We start from the raw sequence: 24,402 nt of genomic DNA on the forward strand, positions 1-24,402 counted from the left end.
GACGGGAGTCTCTGTGTAATTAAAGCCTTTCTCACCTTGTGAGGGAATTTGAAGGCTCATGGAAATAGAGATGAGCACGTGGAATTAAAGATCAGAACAAAAGAATAATAGAAAATGTTCTTTGCTTTAGCGGTTCCTGAATATGGATGTCATTGCTCCTGAAGGGAACAGGACTGGGAGCTCCAGCCTACCCACAAAGGCTTACCTACAAAAAACTAAGAAATGCAACCCAGCCTGTAGTTAAAAGATCCTGGAGTCGCATTTTTGTGTGTGTTGTTTTGTTATTTATTTTTTTGTGAGAAGAGGGGAGGAGCCAGCCTGTGACATACGAAGCAGAGCCTTGCTTCCCGTGCTATAGATCCGTACGCCACCATCACAACTACACCACTTTTTCTTTACTGTTACCTACACAAAACAATAAGCTGTTCCTTATTTAAACAAAATTTTCACGTGCAATCATCCTCATCCTGCTGTCCCCTCTTTTGCATCATCTTCCACCACGCAACAGTGTAGGAGAACAGGAAAGGAAAGGTACCACATATGGTGGCCGACCCTTCAGCCTGGTCAAGTCCCACCACATCCCATGCCAGAGAACTTCTCCTGGAAGTCAGCCACTGGTGAAAAACCCAGCTCCTGGTCTTTCATTCACTTCTCAAATTGTGAATAGCAAAACACTCTTCAAATCCTGAAAATTATAGGTCAATTGATTTTTCAACACTGAACTTTTTTTCTGGTTCAAGAGAAATGAGCATTTCTAGGAAGTAATTCTATTCCTTTCAAGGAAATTTCAGACATCCTTACAGACAAGCAAAATAGATATTTTGGAAAATATCCTACAATGAAAGGTATTCGTGGCATAAGTCATTAGCCAACAGTCAGCTGCTTATAATCTATAGTTATGATGTCCTTAATTTTAATCCCCCTAGAAAAAAAAAGAGAAAAGAGTTAAGCTGCACCAGTGCTTTTAAGACATACACTTTTTTTTTTTAAATAGACCAAGAGTAAAATTACATGCTGGTTTTCCACAGTGCTCACAAGTCAATATAGGCACGTAGGTTGGTGCTCCCATAATTAAATCATAATACGTTACTTAAAAAGAGAAGTGAAAGGTCTGAAATGGCAATAGGCTTCACACATTGCCAAGCGCTCAAGCTCTGAAGGCAGAATTAATTTTCTCAGTGGCTTCTCTAAAGCAATCATCAAAAGTATCCGAGCATTTCACAACTATTGATCTTCAAAACCCCAGCCCAGCACAAAGATCAGAGCCCAGACACCAGTCCTTCTGGGCACGGAGTTTAAGACTACTACATGTGTATTCTTCCAGTTTTCAAATCATTACAGGCCTCACATAAGCAAATCATGTTAAAATCAAAACCTCACAGGGCGTTGATGTAAGGATGTTAATATGGACTGCACAGGCAATCCCAGCATTTCCTAAACGTGCTGCTCCTCTTCAGGATTACATCCATAAGGGATGAAAATTTTGATTTTTTTTTTTCCCTTATGATTTAGAAAAAGAAATACTAAGAAAATTCTATTAGGTCAGAACATACTTTACCCACATGACTTCCCTACACTGCAGACTCTAGCTTCATCTCAAAGGCCACATTAGCTGCTCTAAAATACAAACTGCATACGTAAGTCCTCATGCTCTAATAACATAAAACTAACAAATTCAAAATCTATTTTAAAAAACAAATGAGAAATGTTTCATGAGCAATAAATGCTTACAGAGATATATAAATACATTCAGCAGAGAAACTATATTTGGAAGCAAATCCACAAACGCAAAGCAACTATTCTTAACCAGTGAGTACCAACTTCTTACAGAAAGCAGCACAATGCAAATTAAATTAGTTACGTACACAGACTCATTTTTATCCTCCTTGACTTGAGCTACTTACACTTCTCCCTGGACAATTTTAACACTCTGCAGTGGATTTGCTGCTTCTACTATCTATAAACCTAAAATATAATAAAAACCTTTAAGAACTCCTAGGTTTAGAAGTTGTCCATAGTTGCTTCCTCTAGGCAGGTCAGTTCAACATACAAAGCCTACTGAAGTCCCAAGTGGTACAGTAATTGGGGTTAGGCATAGACAGGGCCTAAAATTATCTGTAAAGCAATCGGTTCTTCGTGATGGGAGCAAGTTTTCAGAAGCGTGCAGTTCACTCTGAAATGCCTTTGACCCTGAAAAGCTAGCATCACACAAAGCTTTGAACAGGTTAGCCACAAGGGCACAGCAGAGCACTTGAGATCCTAAGAACCCCTGCAATAATTGCAACGAGACTGAACATCGCTATAATTAAGTTTCCTTGTTTAATAAAAGTAATTGCTTGTTTTAAAATCCATGGCCATACAGCAGTTTATCTGAAAAGCTCACACCTCTCATCATCAGGTTATGGCTTGCGTTTACTGCTACAAGGCCACTACCCTGAGTATTTCAAGATCACCTTAACTGAGGCCGATTTGCCCTCAGTTAGGGTATGTGCACATGGGGTACTACACATGGCTGGCGTTGGCTTGCACCTCAATTAGATCTTCCTTTTATTCCCTGGTTTTTCATAAGCAGGCTTCAGTGTAACACGACCTTGGAGAAGGATGAAATACCAAAAAGCTGAACTTCCACCCAGGCACAGCTTGCGCTAAGGCAACGTAAGGTGCTCTGCTCCTTGCTTCCAGCTGTGATGAGAAGCAGTGGGAGGACCTCCTACAAACACAGGGCTCCTGAAGAGAAGCACTGGAGACAAAAAAACTTTTTTGCAAGTAGGCATCTATTATCATACCTTGAAACAGACCACTGAAAGGCAGCTTTGAAGTTGGATTGTACCTTCTTCAGGGCTTAGTAGAGCAATTCTATTATTGCATTAGAGAAAAACATGGTTATGTTTAACAAATAGCAAACATCTGTGAAACACTCAGGATAAATTTCAGTTTACATCAAAATAGTGTGTTTTTATTTCAATATGACAGCATTTTTTTTTTTTTTTTTTTTACAAAAAAAAAAATTTTTTTTTTTTTTACAAAAAAAAAAAAAGGACATCTAGAAGCTAAAAGAATGCTTTGTACACAATTATAAAGGTCACGGATATATCCACTACAAAAGCCATTTTCTGCAGGCAGAATGTTGTCACGGAACATATTCATGGAAATCATTCCATACAAAATGGAATTCCGTATACAAAATTAATTGTATTATCAGCCCTCAACTTCTTCTGCCATATAAGCTTTATCACAAATCCCTGAAAAGAATAATTTTGTTTCTCTTCCCTAGCCAAATAATACAACATACTTATTTTACTGTTTTTCCTAGACATTTCATACCTGTATAAAATATATGCTCACAAATTCACTTGATGGACTTTTTAGGCATTTCCCCCCCCCTAATGTCTGACTGATTTTTGTGTGAGACTTTCTTCCTTTATGAGAATTTGAAAAAGTAATGATTTGTATGGCTGACAGTATTTTTGTTATTTCCACATAAAAGGAAGGAATCTAAGAAACCCAGTGAACTGGATGAAAGCCACCCCTGCTGCATTTCAAATAATACTAAAATGGGTTAACCCAGCAGTAGAACTACTTATTTGTTCTTATCTGACAGCAAAATTGTTTATTACTCAAGAGTGTAAAAAAGGGAGGCTGAGGAAACCCACCTCAGGCTTGCAGCAGAGACAGAAGAGCTTCCTGATGAAATAACATGAGCAAGCTCTCTGAAGTCAGGAAAATACCTGAATTCTTTGCAGAACCCAACAGAAAAGGAGTGATGGACGGAATCCCTCAGTCTGTAAATGTATGCAGCACGTGTACCCAAACAGCAGACAACATCCACGAGCTTCTCCTTAATTGCCACCCCTGACAATTAACTAACTGCAGGAGGAGCTAAGCCCCCCAATACCCACCACCACCAAATTAATCCAAAAGAAACTTGGACTCCACTCCACAGTTCACACAACCAGGGAACCAGAAGAGAAGCCAGGCATGTTCTTGCCTCCCTCAACAAGCAGCAGGCAGACTATTTATTTCCCCGTCCCGTTTCCGTTTTGGCATGCATATGCAACAGCACATCTCCAAACTTCACCAGTTTGGACAAAGTTCTTAAAAGCAACCTAGCCAACTTCCACACGCTTATCAATCTGGACTGCCAGAGATCTGGAAGTCCTTCAGAGAGCACCTGGTATCACACACAGTAACTCAGCACGTTCTGGGCACTGAGCTCATTCTCGATGCTACAAGTCTGGTACAAACTCGGGGAGCTATGAATATGGGAACAGCCTACACGTATGCACTAAATCAGTGCGTGTCAAAGCCTGCTGCACATGTGCAGAAGGCTCCTCGGATTCCTAGCCACTTTCTCCAGTGGAAACCAAGGAAAAAAATATATACTAGGTGACTCATGTCCTCAATGTCTACATGCATCATCAGTGTAGGTAAAAAGACTTCTTTTTTTAAACCGCAGGTGTTGTCATACTCCATCAGATCAGATCAGCATCACACCAATGGGATCCCATTTAAATGAAAATGAAAATCCCATTTAAATAAAAAGTCCTGCTAATAAACCCTTACCAAATCTTGTACCAATGCACTCTCCTGAAGATTGACTGGAGGGAGGAAATCTGGCCTTCCAGAAAAAAATGTTGTAACGATGGTCAAGACAGACAGGAAAGCTACCAAAAAGGATCCAGCACTAAAATCATCACCTGATCAGGAGGGAAAAGAAATGAACAACTAGAAAAAGAATGTATGATACCAAGTATTACATGGACTCATATCTCAAACTTTCCAAACAGCCAAGAAATGATATGCCATTTAGAGGTATTACATTTCTGTAATAATTATCAGTGAACTAAGAGACCCATTGTATCTGGTGATATAAAAGGCTAATTCATTACAATTTAAAGATTAAATTGATAAAATTGTCTTCAGTATCTTGATTAGATGCTTTCTAGGTCTACAACCCCTTCCTTAAGTAAGCCATCAATTGTTTTTTTCTTTGTGTCCCTGTCTAGACTTCTGCAGAATATCAACAGCCTGCAACTTGATTTGTATGCCACAACAAAGGTCTCTTTCAGGTATCATGACCAACAGCCTCTGGATCTGTGTGATGACTACAGATGAAGATTTTACGTTGGCTTCTTTATTGCGCAAGCAAAAGAACCGTCTGTCCGTTGAGGGAGCCACAATCATTAACCCACACAAAAAGTTTGTTGTAAAAGAAATGTAGTCCGTAGTTTGCACAGCAGAAACGTAGCCAGACATTCATAGTAAGGATCTTTCCTTCCCTCTGCTGTCCCCAAAAGAGCAGGCATTTAAACTCTCTTGGAAAGCCCCAGTAAGGAGACTGCTTTCAGGAACAACATGAACCCCTGCCAAAACGCTATCAGAATAATGTACTTGGTTATAAGGTAATAGCTAAGATAAAAAACTTGTTTTGTAAAGCATAAAAAAAAATGAAAACAATTATCCTTCGTTTTCATAAAGAAACATCTTTTAATCTTTGTGATTTTAAGACACTAAAATAAGTTTCCTCTCCCCTTTTCCCATCAACAGAACAACATTAACTGAAGTTAATTGTTACAGAAATACTAAGAATTTGACCTTAAACCTCAGGAGTAATTGAAAACATGCAATCTTTAAATGAATGCTGAAAACAGGGGGGCTGAATAAAAATAGTGTTCTCCTTAGCTTTAATGCCCTCCGCTAATATGAATAAAAGCCTAGGAATAAAAAAGAAAAATATATAATTCCAAGAGCTGTAACTATGACGCTTCACCTATTGTACCTGAATGAAAGCAACAGGATACAAAAATAATTTTTATTTGCAGTGACGCACAAAGCATTTTTAATCAAATGATCTAAATCAATACTATCAGCAAATTGTAATAAATGCAGCATACTTATATAACATTTCACTTTTAAGGAAAACTTAACCAGCTCACGTGAACTTGGAAACTGAGACAGAAAGAAGCATTTGATTGCAATTGGAGCGAGTTACATTTGTCAGTACAGCTAAAGCTTCTAGAAGGTTGCTGTGTAAGCTTTCAATGCAGAGCTGTGCCTATATTCCAGGCAACACTGAGGTAGCTAGTATTACCCGTAACATAACTCATTTTGCTTTAAAGAAGAAAAAAAAAGAGGCAAACATCCAGCCTAGAAGTTCACTGGAGAGAAAAACAACACACTATTTTTGCACCTAATCTGCATACCCTGAAACCGGTTTGCAGACAGAGACACGATGCTGACGACTTTCTGTGGGTCCCATCTTCCAGAAGGGGGCTTAGGCACCAAATTCTTCGGCTTCCACTCTTCCTGCTCAGCTTCTTCCAACTGCAATTTCCTTGCCAATCAGCGAGGTACCACAAATTCTTAAGTAACTGACATCATTTCCAAAGACAAATCACCTAGATGGCTGGACAAAGCTGATTAAGAAGATAGAGCAGAGCCATACCAGCTTCATTTGAATGCGTAGGAAGAGCTGACATCGGTGCCAACACGTTTATGTAATGTGGTCCCTGCAGATGTTCAAGCGCTTTGAGTTGTCAGCTGGCTTTGGAGATACACATCACAAAGCTGACTGGCAATTTAAAGTAGAACCCTCCAGGTGGTGTTGTGTGGATTTTAACGTGGTGAGACATCTTGAGAAACACGCTGGGATATCTACCTTATAGACCAGAAAGTTTTAAAAACCTCAATGACACATTCCACCATGGGCTAATTAGAATTAATTTGTGCCCCATGGCCTCAAGAGCTGCTCTTAGCATACTCAAAACTCCTTAATCATCTTTCAAGGAGGCATACTTCTGCTATAATTTGATCTATGATTGCGGGACAATTTAAAGCAGTCAACTTAAATTTTTAATTCTGAACTTAGTCCATCCACATTTTTAAATGCATGCAGTTCTTGTTGAAGCGTGTGCATGAAGAAGAACGATCCAGTTTGTCCATTTACCAGTGCCTACAGCAACCAGCAGAAGGTTGCACCTGGGCTGCCCTTTGTATGCTCACAAGGAATAAAAGGACAAGACCAAAGCCTGCACATTTTTTAAACACTGCTGCATAGGAATTCCTATCTCAAATATTTGGTAAAAAAAAAATGTTTAAAACCCACATGCACACCATTATTTAATTACAGGCACTGCTATGCATTTTTTCTCTTTCCTACTGGTTTTAGAAAGTCAAGCTTTTTTCTCCTTTCTACTTAACACAGACTCACAGAATGGTTTGGGTTGGAAGGGACCTCAAAGATCACCCAGTTCCAACCCCCCTGCCATGGACATGGACACCTCCCACCAGACCAGGTTGCTCAAAGCCCCATCCAGCCTGGCCCTGAACACCTCCAGGGATGGGGCATCCACAGCTTCTCTGGGCAACCTGTGCCAGTGCCTCATCACCCTGAATGAATAATTTCTTCCTTAGATCTAATCTAAATCTCTCCTCTTTCAGTTTAAAGCCTTTCCCCCTTGTCCCGTCACTACATTCCCTGACAGAATCCCTCCCCAGCTTTGACGTATGCTCCTTTAGGTACTGGAAGGCTGCTGTAAGGTAAAAAAAAAAAAAAAAGCACAGATCACAATCCTAAACACTACATATTTGCTTGTTATTTGCCAGTTATATTGTTTTTGCCAGATATTAAAGTTGTGAGGGAGAGAAAAAATAAGCATTCTTCTTAGACGAGACAGTAGCAGATGCAAACTTCCATCTATACCATTTTGTGAGCTGATTATTAGAGTTTGTGCTCTGGGATTGTAACTCAGAGCTACTAGGCACAGCCCCACAGCTCTGTTCACCGGCTAGCTTCATTCAAACACTGCTTGAGAAATGTCAAAGCAAGCAGCTCGGCAGTCCCTCAGCCTCCCCTTAGCACAACACCTATTAAACCCAGTCAAACTGAATCATCTAATACTTCATACTTGGAGAGTACTCACACAGGTGAACATTCATTAAAGATAAATGTAACTCCTTTAGCAGGTCAACAGCATTTTCACACCCATGTAACCTCTGGTTGGTGGGTTTTAAAAGAATATTTTTTGTCCAAGACAGAGGTAGATGTCATCACGTTGCTTTCTGCCACATGAAAAACATGTCTAGTAATCAAAATATTCCATAGCTGCTGTTGGAGACTTAAATAGGTGTTGGAGAAGTAAGTATAGCATAAATAAATTATTATAAAAAAAGTCTGTATCTCACAGTGTATTTTTTCCACAAATAAACATAAGCATATTAGTTTTATTTAGTGAAAAAATCAGTATATTACTACAAGACTGACGCTTCTGACTGACTTTTGGTGGAAACACCACCAAGAAAATCTAAGCACTAATACTTATTATAGTACCAGCTCCGATAATTTTGTATTTTCAGTCTTGGGCCCCAACTTGTATCATCAGACCTCAATAAATGTCTTTATTCTCCCCCCTTTTCTGCCCCATACAGCCCCAGTGCTGAGGAGCAGATACCTTACACCAGTGGTGTGAAGGATGGATGTCTGACCAGGTCTTTTCCCCTAAGCACAAGTCCCTCCTCCCCTCAAAAGTACAGGACCAGAACTGCCATATCCTATAACAGCTTATCAGGCCTGGAAAGGGAATATATGAGAAAGGAAAACATGCCAAAAAAAGCTAAGTGAAGGGACATGCTTCTGTGTACCTGAGAAGGGCACAAAGATGGTGGAGGAGACGCACAGGACACAAGAGGTCTCAGCTGCTAGGGCAGGAACTACCTCACTTGTAGTCCTCATACAATTCCTCACCCCTCGAGCAGAGGTTTAACAGTATTTGATTCCTGGCCTTATCGTAACATTGCTCCTCCTAACAGTACTGACAGAGGTCCAGAAAGCTCTTTTTTTTTTTTTTTTTTTTTTTGCACATTTCAGGCAAGTAAGATTAACTTACAAGCATGCACACATCTAGTTCAGAACCCAACCTGAAACAGAGTATTTAGAGTAAAATCTACGTATTTGCATTTTGCATGCTGCAAAACTAAAGAAAATCATCATTAATAAACACCCATTTTAACTGCACAAAATTTTCATCTGCCTTCAGAACTGCACATCTCCCATCTTTGTTGAACGAAGGCATTACACTGTGAATACATGGATTTTTCCTAATATGCTGCTTTTTTTCTGAACTAGAAAGCGTATGACCACAGACTGATAAAACAGTAAAGATCTGCAGAATGCCCTGGATTTAATTTATGAAAGAATGCATTAAGAAAAACACTGCGATGATAGGATGTTAATTCTTTTCACAGAATCACAGAATGGCTGAGGCTGGTAGGGAACTCTGAAGATGACCCAGTCCAACCCCCCTGCCGAGCAGGATCACCCAGAGCACATTGCACAGGATGATATCCAGGTGGGTTTTGAATATCTCCAGAGAAGGAGACTCCACAGCCTCTCTGGGCAACCTGTTCAGTGCTCTGTCACCCTCACAGTACAGAAGTGCCCCCTCATATTCAGCCAGAACCTCCCGTGCTTTAGTTTGTGCCCATTGCCTCTCATGGCTTCCACAAGCTAGCTGAGGCCTACACTCTCCACTGGTCTACTTGGATGTACAGGGTGCTCACACCTCAAGGGATGGGTACAGTTTCAGAAGAGCTACAGAAACTAGAAACTGTAACCATACTCTCCATCTGAATGCTCAGTAGTATCAGGCTTTCCAAACCCAGGGGCATCTCTTTCACTATGCCTTCCTTCTTCTTCCATGGCTTCAGCTGCTTCAAGAGCAGAAGCTCTTACACGCTGCACCGTGCCCAAGCCCACCTGAAGCCAGCCTGAGACCCAGAGATGGGGCTGCTGAGCCCAGCAGTAAGCCCCAAAACTCCAGCCGCAGGCACGCAGCCCTGGATCTGCTGGAGCTAGGAGGGATCCAGGGCTGGAAAGCAGCTAGGAAGCAGCCGTATGTGAGGCCTGAAATTACAGCACAGAAAATAAGAGCTGGGAGATGGCACTTCTGACCAGATGGACATGAAGTAGTTCAAATCCAAAGCAGAGGCCCCAAGCCAGGCCTAAAACATCTCAGGTGGAAACCATAACTCTAACCACTGCTTTTTCTTCCTGTCCTCACTGGGGGCCTCCCTGTATCGTGCCCACGCTGCCCCACTCTCTGCAGCACATTAGTTTGGTCCCCCCTGCAGAGGGGTGGCACAGCACAGAGCATCTCCTCACAAGGAGCAAGGATGGAAGTACTCACCACTCCATGATAACACACACAGCCGCAGGTGTCCGTGGGGTCCCAGAAGCCCACAGCTTCCTCCTCCTGCCCAGAACCGCTTCCTTCTTTGCCCCTCAAGCAAGGAAATCAGTGGAATTCATAATGAGCAGGGATCTACTTAGAAATTTCAGGTAAGACCCTTATGTGGTGCCTCCTATAACTCACAGAACCGGAGGCACTTCAGGGTGGGACTCAAAATACTGCTGCCCATCACCACGATCAGCATGATGTGCGCTGCTGAATGCAGCGGGAACGGGCGGCTGAGCAACTGTGCACACAGGGACGCAGTCAGTCCAAATTCGTTGGACTTGGCACCTCAGGACCACGGGGAACAGCTATTATGGTGCGACTGCCCTTGGCCTACAACAAGCCTCGAGGCAACCTCGGGAAAGTTTGAAGGAGAAAGAAAATAGTCAGGAAGATGGAGGGGGAGGAAAAAAAAAAAAAAAAAGGCTAAAAAGAATAATCCCAGCTGTCATCTGACATCATCCTGAAGCACTACCTTACAATGGCATAAGACTAATTCGTCTTTACCTATTGTTCATTCCAACCAAGTGCTTCTAACACGTTGCTGTAAGTGATAAAAGACTAGAAATCTACTACATTTAAACTTCTTAGATAAAAAACAAATGGAAGCAATAGAAACCTTCAGAAATTGATACGTTTACGATATAATTTTGTCCTGTGACTTGTCAGATGCAAGACAACATCTCAGCAAATGGTAGACTGAACGCTGTTTTTCCCTCTTCTCTTAATCTATGCAGCACCCCCCACACCACCATTTAGTTAGCACATTTTACATATTCAGACACACTCACAAGCTTTTAAGTATTCTGAGCACTTCTCCAAAGAAAAGAAAGGAACGATCCTCATGTTCTGACACATTTCATTTATGAGCTGTAACAACCACAGCTACTTCTCAGTAAAAGGTGCAGAGAGGGAAGAAGCTTTCGGTTCCACCAGAAAATATCCTTTCGTTTGCACGTTATTTGTGCATTACCTCTAAATGTAGTGTTCATACACAGAATGCCCCCCAAACTTTATATTTTGCCAAGTCTATTAAGCCAAATTTCTCAACTGGATGTTATACTGTTAAAAAAGGGAGGAAAAAATATGCATTCTTTAGACATCATGTAATCTGTCGAGCATTTGTTCAAAGGTTAACAATAGCCCACCTCTGAAAACATTCTGATTACCAAGCCAAATCTACCCAATATCTGAACAACACCAGAGCACAGACCCACCTAATAAAGGCGAAATTACACATTTTGGAGTCAGGCAAATATTAATGTGTAAGAGCCACGGGGTGCCCGCTGCTTTTTCAAAAATCCCGAACGGTGCATTAGGTGATTTGAATAACAGGGGCATTCATTATTCAGCCGGCTCTCATTTGGGGAGAAACTGAAACAATCACAGAGTTGTCAGCTGTGCTGGGCATTCCCACAGCGGCCGTGGAGACGAGCCCAACTCGAGGCAGCGCTGCCTCCGGGAGCTGCGGCTCCCATGCCTTGCACCAGCACTCCTGACGCCCTGCAGAAAGGCGAGCAGAGCTACATCAGCAGAAAACGAGCACGGCGAAAAGGAAAGGGCTCGCTGCTGCTTCAGCTGCGCAAAGCAGCTCTCCGCACGGTCAGGAGCGTGACTGTCAGCAGAAGAGTGAAGATACGCAGCTAGAAGCGACACCGTGCAGCCAGTGCTACGATGGCTGCAGACATTAAAGAAAGCTGTCCGCTGAAAAAGGAGAAATTCTGTTCGAAGTACCAAAACCTATGGCTCCAGCCACCATCAGTGTCGAACAGCAGAATTGCAGAAACCACCCTCATGTTTTATGACATACTAAATGTAAAAATACCGTGCTCAACTTCTACAATCTTATTTTGACGAGTGTGAGATGAAAAAAATCTTCTGTAACACTTCCCGCGTTTCATTATAAAACGTGCATAAGATGTATTCTTTAGCTGATCCATCAGCCTCCTTGCCCCAAGTCAGACCCTCTGCCACATTCGGTATAAGAGAGCAACGTGACCTCCCCTCTCCCAAACTGGTTTCAACAAATTGATTTTTTTAATATGGCCTTTTTCCTACGCTCTGTTATAAATAGAGCAGTATCCAGGAGAAAGGGAAAAAAAAAAAGTCTTAAACTTCATTAGTCCTAATAGTCTTTCCTACTTATTCAACCAATCATGAATAATAACTTCTTGTCTAATCCTCTCAGATCATCCTTCCTAAAAAGCTCATGAAAATGGATTAGCATTGTAGTGCACAGATTATTTCACTTCAATTCTATTGTATCAAAAGGCAGTAGGGGAAGGGCTTTAATCAAGGGCCTCTTATTAAGACATAAAACATTCCTTCATGCCTCGAGCTGGAGGGCACTGGCAAAAATAATGCCACAATATTACGTGAACAAGAAAAGCACCAAGGTAACCAGAGCTTCAACCGCTCAACACCCCTAGGGAGATGGAGCCTTTCTTCTCTTTAGAAGAACTCACCGTGGATCGTCGAGTACAAGCCCAACACATTCCCTGCCAGCAGAGCGTAAGGAATTTAGTACCTACAATTTGCCATCTGTATTTTCCAGTCTTCTCTCATGGTTTGCTAATTTGTCACGATTTTGTGACAGAGATGTAAGCAGGATGTGGCGAAGATTTAAGCAGGATGACCATATTCAGGAGAATCACAGGATCCTCCTTGAAAGGAGGACAACAAAATTGGGGGGGACACTTTTTTTTTTTTTTGCAAGTATTTGGGACATTATGCAATTCTCAAAGTAAAAAGCTCAAGTTCACTCCTTTTTTTTTCTTTTTTAATTCAGACAATAGCTAAAATTATACTGTTTCCTCTGCCAGCTTTGCAGGCTAAATATTCAATGCTTTATCTGGACTGAGATGTAGTCAGTTTACTTTGCCCAAACGAAAACAAGCTAGGAATAGCTGCTTAAGTACATTTAAAATCCAATGAAAAGCACAGGAATTCCTACCATCACCATGCTAAAAAATGTAGCTCAGACTTCACAACAAAAGAAATGACAGAACAAAACCCCACAAAGCCATTCTCCTGATCTGCCCTAATGAGCAAGAACATCAAAGACAACTCCCCACGTGTACTTCCACGCGTTGACGTTTTGTGCCTAGCAGTTTCACACCGTGTTTGCAGCCGCAAAACAATTTACGGATGGGATTTTTCCACAATACAAGAAAAAGAGCTCGATTCATTCAGTTGCTGGAATCTACAGCCTAAAAGTCTGCAGTTAACAAAGAAATTTAAGCGCTCCAGACTTTTTCAGAACCGATTACGTGCTCTCAGTGCTCCAAGAGAGAAGCTAAGGCAGGGCACTACTGGCAGGTCCCCCACACATCCCCCTGCATGTTTCAAGAGACTGCCGATGCACAAGAACTTCAGCATACTGATTTTTTTTTTTTTCTTTAAACGGAAGTGCTAATTCACGTCTGACTAAATATGAAACTTCCTCAGTGCATCTTCAGCTGCAACACCAATATACGGACTTCATCAGCCACTAAGCAAGAAATAGCCCAGACCAGTGTCACTCCTGCCACAGCTGCTCCGGTCCCCCCGTACAGAAACTCCTCTACTGGACCATACTATTAAAATACTACTATTTGTAAGAGTGCTCGCTTCTTTTTCTTTTTTTTTTTTTTTGATCTAGATGTATAAACAAGTCCCTCAGGAAGTCACTTGCTTGCCAGCATCCATCCCAACGCAGCATCTCAGTTTCTAAGACAACTACAGAGAACCACATCAGAAGGCGACTGCACACAGTTGCGCTAAAGGCTGAGCCACCTACCCAAGTCCCAAGCTTCCCAGCAAAATCTCTCTCCTCATAGCCTCACAACAAGCTCCTGGATCTTCTGGGGTTTTTGTGCCCTTGGGACAGAACTGATGGGCAAGGGGTTGTCTTGCATGTGTAATAAATATCCCATTTTACCAGTCAGAGTAGCCTCCAGCTGTGTCTGCTACAGGGGCGAGGAAGGGGGAAGAAAGATTCCTCAGAGGGAACAGCCTCCTCCTCTCCACATCTCTCATCTGGCAGCAAGGAGCAGGAGAAACTGTAAAGTCTTCTGCTGACACAAAGCTATCCTCATTACTCTCATCCCAGCATACAGCTTTTTGATGTTCAGGCAGGCCTGCTGCGAATTTTGGCTCCTTCACACTTCCAGCTAGAAGCAGAGAGAAGAATTTGCCCTCCACCTCGTGATGAAAAGCAGACTCCGGGAATCCAATTATAATTATTGTGGGAGTGTGGTCAGGAAGATAATAAATCAGATTGCCCTATCACAGGTGTACAAAGTGGGGGAAAGTGGGAGGAAAACAGGAGTCAGACTGCTGCAACAGAAACAAAACTTGTCAGGGTATGGAGGGGAGGAGGGCAAGGGAGGTGAGGGAACAGCCACAAAAGTTGTTCTAGACCAGAAAGAAAACAAAACATTTGGCTACAAATTTCTTACAGCACACCTAGGATGTAAACACACGCACAAACAGTTCCCCAACTAGCCCTTAAATCCAGTTGTCTAGAACTGCATTTTTATAATAAAATGCTTTGCCTTTGGCAGGCTGCCTTGCTGGATTACACCGGCTGCTTACTTACACCGCCGTTAGCTGCTAATGGCACAAGGAGAACGAACCAAGGAAAACTTCACATCGAACGAAACGCAAACTCTTCCAAGCTCTACTACAAGGGGTTTTGTGCATCTTATTTAACAGGAATTTGTGAGGCCAAGGCTCAATTCCTGGTCCCAGCCATCAGTGTGTGAGGCCCTACATGCATGTGTGCACACAGACAAGGCACACGCGTTTGTATTTGCTCACACACCTGCTTACCCTGCAGAGAAAATTCTTGTAAAATTGGGTGTTATATTTAGCTTTGTGCACAGACAAAGGACTATTTGCACTACAAGCGCTATTTAGCATGATTTCTGAAATTAAGATTAAACCCTTCAAGTTTTTTAGTGTGTCCATCCTAAATCTCATATTTACAAGGAAGGACCATTCTAAATTAGAGAGCACACTACATTCCTTAAATCACATCACAAGACACGTGAATTTTACATTCTGGACATCCAACTGTATAAATTCACACGTGGAAAGCATCGGTGTGTTCGCAAAGGCTTACACACTTAAGGACAGCTAAATAACTTCAGAATTTTTTCCCCAGAAGTGTGAAAGCAATCCAAGCAGCCAAATGACTTACTGTTTGCACACAGCCCCAGTGAATTTTTAAGAAAGCCAATACAACACGCTCAGTCTCACCCAGGTGTTTCTTAAACGGGAGCCATAACCTAGCAGGACGTAGAAACAGTCCTGCTGCTTAAATTAATCAGATCCACCGTGCTAGAAAGTGACCAAGCGCACTCGGAAACTTACAGCTTTGCAGAAAACAAGTGGAAACTTGTAGACACGGAGCGATGAGCAAAATGCAAGAAAGCAAAAAGCCAGCGGTCACCAGCGTGACGGCGAAATGCTCTCAAGAACCACATTCTAACTACTACCAGGGCTGCCCTCCACCCCCCTGCGGGCTTTGCCGAAAATAGAAGAACTGAAGAAATACCAAGGATTGATTGCAGACAGCCCCAACATCATTTTCCGCACAGCAAAGCTATAACACAACAGAAACATGTGAAAATTACGTGACTTTTATGAGAGCTTTATTCCCATACCGAGTCAAAGTTAACCCATCTTGGGTCTTTTCTTAAGGAACCTGAAAAAGATTTACTGGGCAAATGCAGGTTTTTAAAGAAAAGCTGCTGCAAAGGACACCCCATACATACAGAGCACTCCTAATTCCAACAGCCTGTACTGGCATTGCATTACTACGTCATTAGCTCATCATTTATTTTGATTACCCATGTACCAAAGCAGAATCCTTGCAGAACTATTTTATGGTTCAATATTCAAAACTTCAAAACTTCAGGGGCACACAGTTACAATCTCTGTTTTCAAAGCAACTTCTTAAAGATAGCATCAGAAAGCTGAGGCTCCCACAAAGCACAGAATATACTGTTACACAATCTGGACAAAGAAGTAATAAAGAATTGACTTGTGGTGATTTAAGACAAACTAATTAATGAGGACTTTAAACTATTATTCTGCTTAGATCTTCCACAGGCAATTACAGGCCATGAAATAAGCTGCTGTGACCTTTTGCAGAATGAAGGTACCGATGCCGCTTTATGCTCCGATGTATGAAAACGTTAATTGGTCATAAAACTCTGAGAGCATTTTAAAAAGGAACAGCCCCAGAAAATTACTGTTGTGCATAAAAACCCCAATCAGAACTTGTCCACGCCGAGCAGAGTCAGAGTCAGTCTCTGCCTCTCATATGAATAGATGCAATCTCAGCAACCAGACACAATAAACGCAAGATGAAGGGAATGGCAAGCGGAGCAGCAACACGCAGAATTAATTCCAGAGGCTAGGAATCGCATCAGGAAAATTATTTCATTATTTTAACTTGTTAATTATTCATGCAGCAGAGATATGGGGAACGGCAGGAGAAAGCTAATGAAAGGGCACGCAACGGAGGGCTACCGACGGAGAGGAGTGGTATAGAAGAAAAGTCACAGAAAGCAGAGAGTGGGTGAAGAAAGGAGCTCAGGGTAAGTTCCCCATTCAGTAGCGGGCCCAACATAAGGCATTCCTTCTGTCTCCCCACTGCTCGTTACTCCTGGTCTGGCATACTGCTTCCTCATTACTAGCAGGCACGGCCGTTTGTGGAACTACGCTATGAATCAGCCAGGGCTGAGAAATAACCTGCTCGAAATAAAGAAGTTGACACAACCAAGAGGAAAATGCAGAAATGAGCAGCTCCAAGGGAAAAATAGGTCACGCCGACACTTCTCCCAGCAAGAAGGTGCCACTGCGGGATTAGCGACCAGTGCCCATGCTCAGACCGTAAGAACACACCGCTCAGCTCTGTCTTCTGAGCAAAACATGTTGGGATAGAGTACGTGTTTCAGATAGAGTACATGGCACTGCTGCCTGGTACACAGGAGTACCTTGTACTGCGGGGAGACTTGGTGCCTACACTTCTGACATTCAGATCAAGACTTTTATTACTTCAGAGTGGTTTGGGTTGGAAGGGACCCTAAGACCACCCAGTTGCAACCCCCTGCCATGGGCAGGGATGCCACCCACCAGATTGGGTTGCCCAAGACCCCATCAGGCCCGGCCTTGAGCACCTCCAGGGATGGGGCATCCACAGCTTCTGGGCAGCCTGTGCCAGTGCCTCACCACCCCCTGAATGAAGAACTTCTTCCTAATATCTCATCTAAACCTCCAGTCTTTCAGTTTATAAAGCCATCCCCCCTTGTTTTATCACTTCACCCCCTGATGCAGAGTCCTTCCCCAGCTTTCCTGTAGGCCCCTTCAGGTACTGGAAGGCTGCTGTAGGGTCTGCCCAGAACCTTCTCCAGGCTGAATGACCCCAACTTGCCCCATTCCCTCTTCGTGGAAACTCATCCTTAGATCTCTTTCTTTTCCATCATCAAGTTCAAGCACTTAAGGCCAGAACTAGATCTTTACTTCCATTCAGACTCTACTACCATGCGTCAGCGATGCAATTTTTGGAGACACTGAAACAAGAGTGGAACACGAGGCAGAATGAAAGAAAGGAGTCAAAAGTGACAGGCTAGGCCGAAGTTCTCTCTTACTCATGTATGATATGTTTATATGGCATAAAAAGCAATTGCAGAGACATGTGCTGACCTCTCAATTCAAGGGTTTGTTGTTTTTTTCTTTTTTAGTGGATTGCAGCGCAGGACATGTAATCTAGAAGCGCTCACAGCTATGTTTCTAAAGTGGTTTTCATTATAAACCCTTATTCATTAAAGAAAAAGAGAGACTAAAAAAATTCACACTAAGTAAGGACAGACACAGTTTTAGAAACTTTTTAACGAATATTAACAACACGAGTTAAAAACCAGACAAGGCAAAGAATCCAAAATTATCCTCCGAAAGCTCAGCCTTAATTTAAGAAGCATCATTTTGTAACAGTTGGAGTGGACAACCTAAAGGCAGGATCCAAGGTACTATTTAACATCCACCTGACCTCGCAGTGAACCTCAAGTCAAACTCACCGGTGTGAAATGCCCTAACCAGCTCAAGAGCCACCAATTCGGGTGCCCTTAAAAGCAGCTTATAACACCAGCATTTAAAGTTATTTCACGTTCAAAGAAAATTATCTCAAGAAAGATGTAAAACCCATGCAATAGCAGCTCTTCATTTGGCTGGACTCAAACAATATCACAAATAACCTCTGGCTAATAGGTGTCACTTTTACTATTCTCATTATCGATACTTTGAACTTGAAGAAGACTGTAAGGACATAATTCATTCATAAAAGAAAACTGCGAAGAGAAAATGCATAAGGTTTTTTCTGCATTTGCTGGGGATAGGAACAGGTTTAAATTGCCACAAGGAAGATCTAAATTCAGTGTTATGAAAGAAGTCTTGACTGACAGGAACAGTTAAGCACTGTTAACAACAGTTAAGTTGTCTAAAGAGGTTGTGTAATTTCTATTATTTGAGGCTTTTATGGATTTGGTTTCAAAAGCCTAATGGGACCATCCTTCCCTTTAAATCAGGCTTAGTGAAGATTGCCCCAACTGCTTCATGCGAGGAGCTGGCAGGTAGCTATCCCGTGTTCCCAGCTGTGTGGGTTTTCTGCTCTTTTAGCACCGGCTGAATCAGGGAGCACCTGACAAGCATCAGAGATGGTATAAAGGAAGTAATAATCATACGTGCCCAACATCAGGACTTTAACCTTCAGCAATAATGAGTTATGTCAGCTCACCGCATCTCATAAGACTCTATCTTAAAAAACAGATTAGGCAAACAGATTAGACAAACATCTGCTAATAATATCGCCAGCACAATTCATCCTTCCTGGGGCTGACAAGAGCAGACCACAACTCTTGAGGTCATTTCCAGCAGCACTTTGTTCATGCTGCAACAAAGCATCGCACGGCCCGTTTTGAACCCACTGAGCGAAATTTTAACAAAACATTACACTGAAATCACGCTTAATTAAAAGAAAAATACTTGCAGGCTTAGCGTTGTCACAATTAAATGCTACATGCGTGTTCTTACCATTGTTTCCCATTCCTCCTTGCTGAAAGGCTGAGCCTACAATGTCTTATGCCTAAGTAATTTCACTTTTTAAGTGGGAATTCAGTTTTCAAGACCTCACATTTTTAAAGAAAACCCTCCAAAAGTGCATTAAACGTGAAATGCTGGTTGTACACACTGGCTTCTTGAGTATGCTAGTACACATCTCCAGCTCTACTCCTATTGCTCCAACCTAGCTCAAACAGAAAGCTGAAGGTGACAGACTGGTAAGGATCCAGACCTCTTTGAAAAGAAACGGAGTGGAATACTAGGAGTCTTCCAGGAAACTTCAGAGGTGAAGTGAAGTTCAGAAGTTACACAACCATTAACCTCACCGGTGATGCTTCTTAGCCCATCATTTGCACCAGCCTACGATAACCGTAGGTTTGGTAGACGTTCATATCCTATTAGCTCTAAGAGGCTCCTAAGGGGAGGAAAAAAAAAAAAAAAAGGTAATCTAAAGATAACAAAATATAGCTGTACTCTAATCAGCCAGACAGTATTTTAAAGGACTTCCTCACTTAAATATCCTAGTTCTCTTACTTAGTCATAAACATATTCCTCTGGCTTACTCAAAGGAAATGCTACTTGGTCCCATAGGTCCTAAGCATACCTGTAGTTTCCATTTTTTTTACATGTTATTCAATCACATCTCTCTGTGACTCGCTCTAAAATGCCTACAGCATTTTGGTCAGGAAAAGAAGAATAGATGGAGAAGCTTCAAGGTTGAAAAAAAAAAAAATACTGAAATGCCAGTATCACATTTCATTTTATAAACTTGTGTCTACATCATGCATCACCTGTGCTGGAGACCACACAGAAGAGGAATACAGGCAATGTATCACCTTGACTGCTTTGTCTGTTCCTTTTTCCAGGAGACCATCAACTCTTCTTCAAACAAGAGAGACTCTTCCCTCATTTCCACAAGATAATGTGCTAAACTGGGTTGGTTTTCAAGAAGACTTGTACATACAGAAAATTCACTATCACCACGTAAAACTCGAATCAAATGGTACAAATGGAAAACATCCTGACCCAGCTGCTATGTGGAAAATTAATTTGTCATAAAACCAAAGTTTTCATCAAGTATTATATTCACACTTGGGGGTGGGACTGTCAACGTACATTCATTTTCGTTTCCTTACTAATAACACCTCACTAAGCATTCAAACTCCTGGTCATTAACACAGTATCTTAATGGTTTTTCCTTCCCAAAGATGCACACACCTAATGCTCATACCCACACAGAGCTTCACTGCTGCCTGAGGAGGGACAAAGCCAAGAGGCTGGGCGCTCTCTGTGTTCTCCTTATGCATGTATGAAGCAGAGCGAGGCACGAAAGGCTGAACAAGTCAGTAAGACAGCCAAAAAGGTGAACAACGAGAACTGGCCATCACATGTGTGAAGAGCAAAGATGGCATCTTCCGTAAGGACAATGCAAGCCAGAGTCCTGAAACAGACCTTTCAGGAAATCCTTGGAAGCCAAAAGCAGCTGACTTGCCACCAAAGCACACACTATCCTCTGCAATCCCAAATTTTCTCCAGAGACTTCCACCAGAATACCATTTTATTGGCGCTTGCTAGGAAACCATACGAGCCCACATTGAGAAATTCAGGACTGCGTCCTCAGGAAAAAAACCTCCCTTTTGTTCTGACAGCCGTAATGACCGCTCATCTCCAGCGAGATCAGATGCAACAAAGTACCCCGGAGTTCATCTTGCGACTGATGTAATGCGGGCAGGGAACAATACCATGGGAATGAAGAAGCCGAGGATCTTTGTCTCTTCCTAGGCAAGTCCTAGGAGTCGGCGGGCGGCACGGCGTTGCATCCCGGATAAAACACCGCAGTGCCCGCTCGCTATTTCAGGTAAACCACTGCAGCTCTGGGCAAGGCCACAGGCAGCCCGGAGATGAAAAGCTGGAGAGCGGCACAGGCTCTGAAACGACGGAGGGACCGCGGAGGAGCCCCGTGCTCGCCTTACAGAGGCAGCAGCCAGGCAGCAGCGCCTCATTTCCCCGAGAACACCCCTGTGGGGACCGCAACGCCCCTATCAACCTCCCCTTACCCCCCCAGGAGGGCTCTCTCCTACCTGCGAGAGCTGCCGGGGGTTGGGGCAGCCGAAGAGCGCGGAGCTGGAGCTGAAGCTGATGGCCCCTCTGCGGCTGAGGACGTGCTGCGGCACCGGCCTGTCGAGGGGCAGCACGGGCAGCTGGCAGCATACTTCCATCGAAGAAGCCTCCGGGCGCCGGCCCCGGCCCCCCCACCTCCCTCCTCCTCCCCACCACAGCACCTGCCCCGCCGGGGCTCAGCCCCCAACCCCGGGGGCCTCCTCAGCGCCCCCCCTCCTCCTCCTCCTCCTCCTCCAGCGGCGCCGGGCCCCGGGAGAAGGGGACAGAGGGAGAGGGGAGGGAGGGGAGGGGGGGGGAAATAGGGAGGGGGGGGGGGCGCGAGGCCCGTCGCTGGGCCTGGGAGGCTCGGTCAGCCCCGCCGGCCGCCGCCGCGCATGGGAGCGGGGCCGGGGCCCTATTGTCCGGCAGCGGGAGGCGGGGAGGGGACGGAGGGAGAGAGGAGGAGGAGGAGGAGGAGGAGGATGAAGGGAGGAGGAGGAGGGGGGGGGGAGCCCTCGCCCCGCCCGCCGCCCGCCGCCGCCGCTCGGCGCAGCCCCGTGAGGAGGCACGAGCCCGGCGGGCCGTGCGTGGGTCGCGCGCCTGGCGACACGCAGCGCGTCATCACGTACCCACCCTCAACCACCCCCCCCCTCCGCGCACCGCACGGAGGCAGCGGGAGGGCTCGGCGCCGCCGGCGGGGCCCCGCGCGCATGCGCGCTGCCCGTTCGCGCCTTCGGCAGGGCGGCTGATGGAGGAGAAAAGGGAGGGGGGTAAAGAAGGGGGGGGGGGGGAGTGGAGGGCTCCGCCCTGGCACGTGCCGCGCGCCGCGAGGCCCTGAGGGATGGGGCCTGGGCGGCCCCTGCCCCAAATGTGGCTCTGTGGGAAGTGAAAAAAAGCGTTAAATCGCCATAAACGTTAAATCCCCGCAAACGTTAAATCCCCGCAAACGTTCAATCACCACAAGAAGCCACCGCATGGAGGTGGCCGTGCCGGCAGCCCGATCCCCACGCCCTCAAGGCGGTGCCCCCTTACAGAGGGGTACGGGGTGATTCTTTCCCCTGCAACGCGCAGAAGTCAAACTGACATAATTTTTAACGTGAAACGCCGCATTTTGTGGGAAATCTCACCGTCCCAGCAGCGGTCGGGCTTTTGAGGAAGAAGTGGAATAATTCACGAGGTCATCTGGCCCCGTAGCTACTCACGCCACATTCAATAGGACAGAACTATACTTCGTTGTTGTTTTTTTTTTTTTTTATTTATATAGGAATAATTCTCCCTTTGTTTCTCCCTGCAGCTGCTTTTTTTTTCTTCATCCTTTCATCTCTTTATTTCTCCATCATAAAATAAATAAAAAAAAAAGCCCTATATATAGCATGATAGGCAAGGGAACGCTGCTGTTCTTTGAAGCGCATGTACCCACTTAAAAATCAAATTTTGCAAAATGATTCATATGACTTAATTTTGCATAATACATCGCTCTTCTAAGTGCTTGCTTACTGGCAGAAAGGTTTAGATTTCACATGATAATGGTTATTTATAGGCAGTGACATGGCTCTGCTCGGAGGAGCCCGGTTAGGAAGAATGGTCGCTTTGTTTGGAGGGTTTTCATCTGTTTGAACTCGTTGGAGGAGCAAGAAGTTTTGTAGGTGTGGGCTGGTGGCTATTTCACCCCGAGCTACCAAGTTAACAAACGCACCTCCTTCTTCTGCAGAACTGCAGTACCACGTTGTGTCCTGGATATACACAGGCATGCGGGCGCGTGGGAGACAACACTCTCAGATGAGGCCAACTGCCTCACCTTAAAAGCTTTTTCCAGATGTTTTTATCCCGTTTCCTCAAATAAATATACAGCAATCATTTTCAGCATATAACATTATAACGTATGCAGCAGTTCACAATTTATAATAAGCCTATAATTCCCAGTAAAATAATGTGCTCAGCTTTTTTATTATTATTATTTAGTTCAGGTATGTCAAGTTTTCTTCCGCATTCTTAGACATTTCACTCATATTTGGCCTACTTGCATTAAATCATGCCTGCATCTGAATCCATGGCAGAACTCCACCACTTTCACTGGAGTCAGGATTCTCCCACCCCCTCCCCCAATTCATTTTTCAAAATTCCTTCTGGTTCTCCTACACACTTATAACAATTTTGCTTTCTATACTTGGGTAACTTGAATTTTTACTCTAGCCCATCTAAAATTCATTTATCAGCAATATGCTGTGTAGACGAATAAAAGCATATTCCTACTTTCACTGAATATACAGAGCGTATACTTCAATCCTACAAGGTTCAGCTATAAGTGAGGATTGTTGATAATGTATTTTTTTAATGCTTCCTATCAACTCTATATTCTTTCCATCAGACTAGTTGAAACTGGTTCTTTAAGGTTGTATTTGCGCTGAGTCTGAGCCAGTATATCCTTAAATAACATAATCAGCATTTTCTTTTCTTCTCCCTCACTAACAATCCAATTATCTTTGATCTCTAATTAACATTATATAAACACCTTTAAGGAATCTGAAATGCATTCTTATGAAGTAAGCGTAGAATTTCCAGACAGTGAATGATTCCATAAGTGTTTTGTTTTCAGGACACAAATTGCTATTTTTCATAAATACAAAAGTTAATAATATTACTTTGCGCTGTGGTTTCCTGTGCGAGTTTACTGAGAAGAATCCCGCCCCTGGACGATAGACAGTCTTTGATTTATGGCATAAATTACACATTTTCAGCCTAAAAAGAATGCACAAACTGTGTTTTATATCCTGCCTATTCTGCTTACTGCCTTGTCTTGCAAGTTAAGAGCGTGTAGCACAGCAAGGAGGGTTTTATTTATTTTTTTCCTTATACAGGTATAGCAACAACAAAATGTTTTTGTTTGAATTAAATTGCTTTCCCTGTGAACCACAGAGTTCTTGGAGCACCACCACAGTGCTGCACTTCTGAAAAGCATCATATG

General features: G+C 43.5%; 1 protein-coding gene across 3 annotated transcripts in view; it reads right to left on the reverse strand.

Annotated features, from left to right (window-relative positions):
• The window catches only part of PDE7A (phosphodiesterase 7A), a 73,040-nt gene extending 51,359 nt beyond the window's left edge, over nucleotides 1-21,681 (reverse strand). For all 3 annotated transcript variants that reach the window (XM_032181487.1, XM_032181486.1, XM_032181488.1), the window contains exon 1: nucleotides 21,419-21,681. In XM_032181487.1, coding sequence (XP_032037378.1) covers nucleotides 21,419-21,556 — 138 coding nt within the window. In that variant the 5' untranslated portion in view covers nucleotides 21,557-21,681. The remainder of the gene's footprint in view (nucleotides 1-21,418) is intronic.
• Nucleotides 21,682-24,402: the final 2,721 nt, after the last annotated feature.

The sequence above is a fragment of the Aythya fuligula genome, chromosome 2 (assembly GCF_009819795.1).
Source record: "Aythya fuligula isolate bAytFul2 chromosome 2, bAytFul2.pri, whole genome shotgun sequence".
Lineage (NCBI taxonomy): Eukaryota > Metazoa > Chordata > Aves > Anseriformes > Anatidae > Aythya > Aythya fuligula.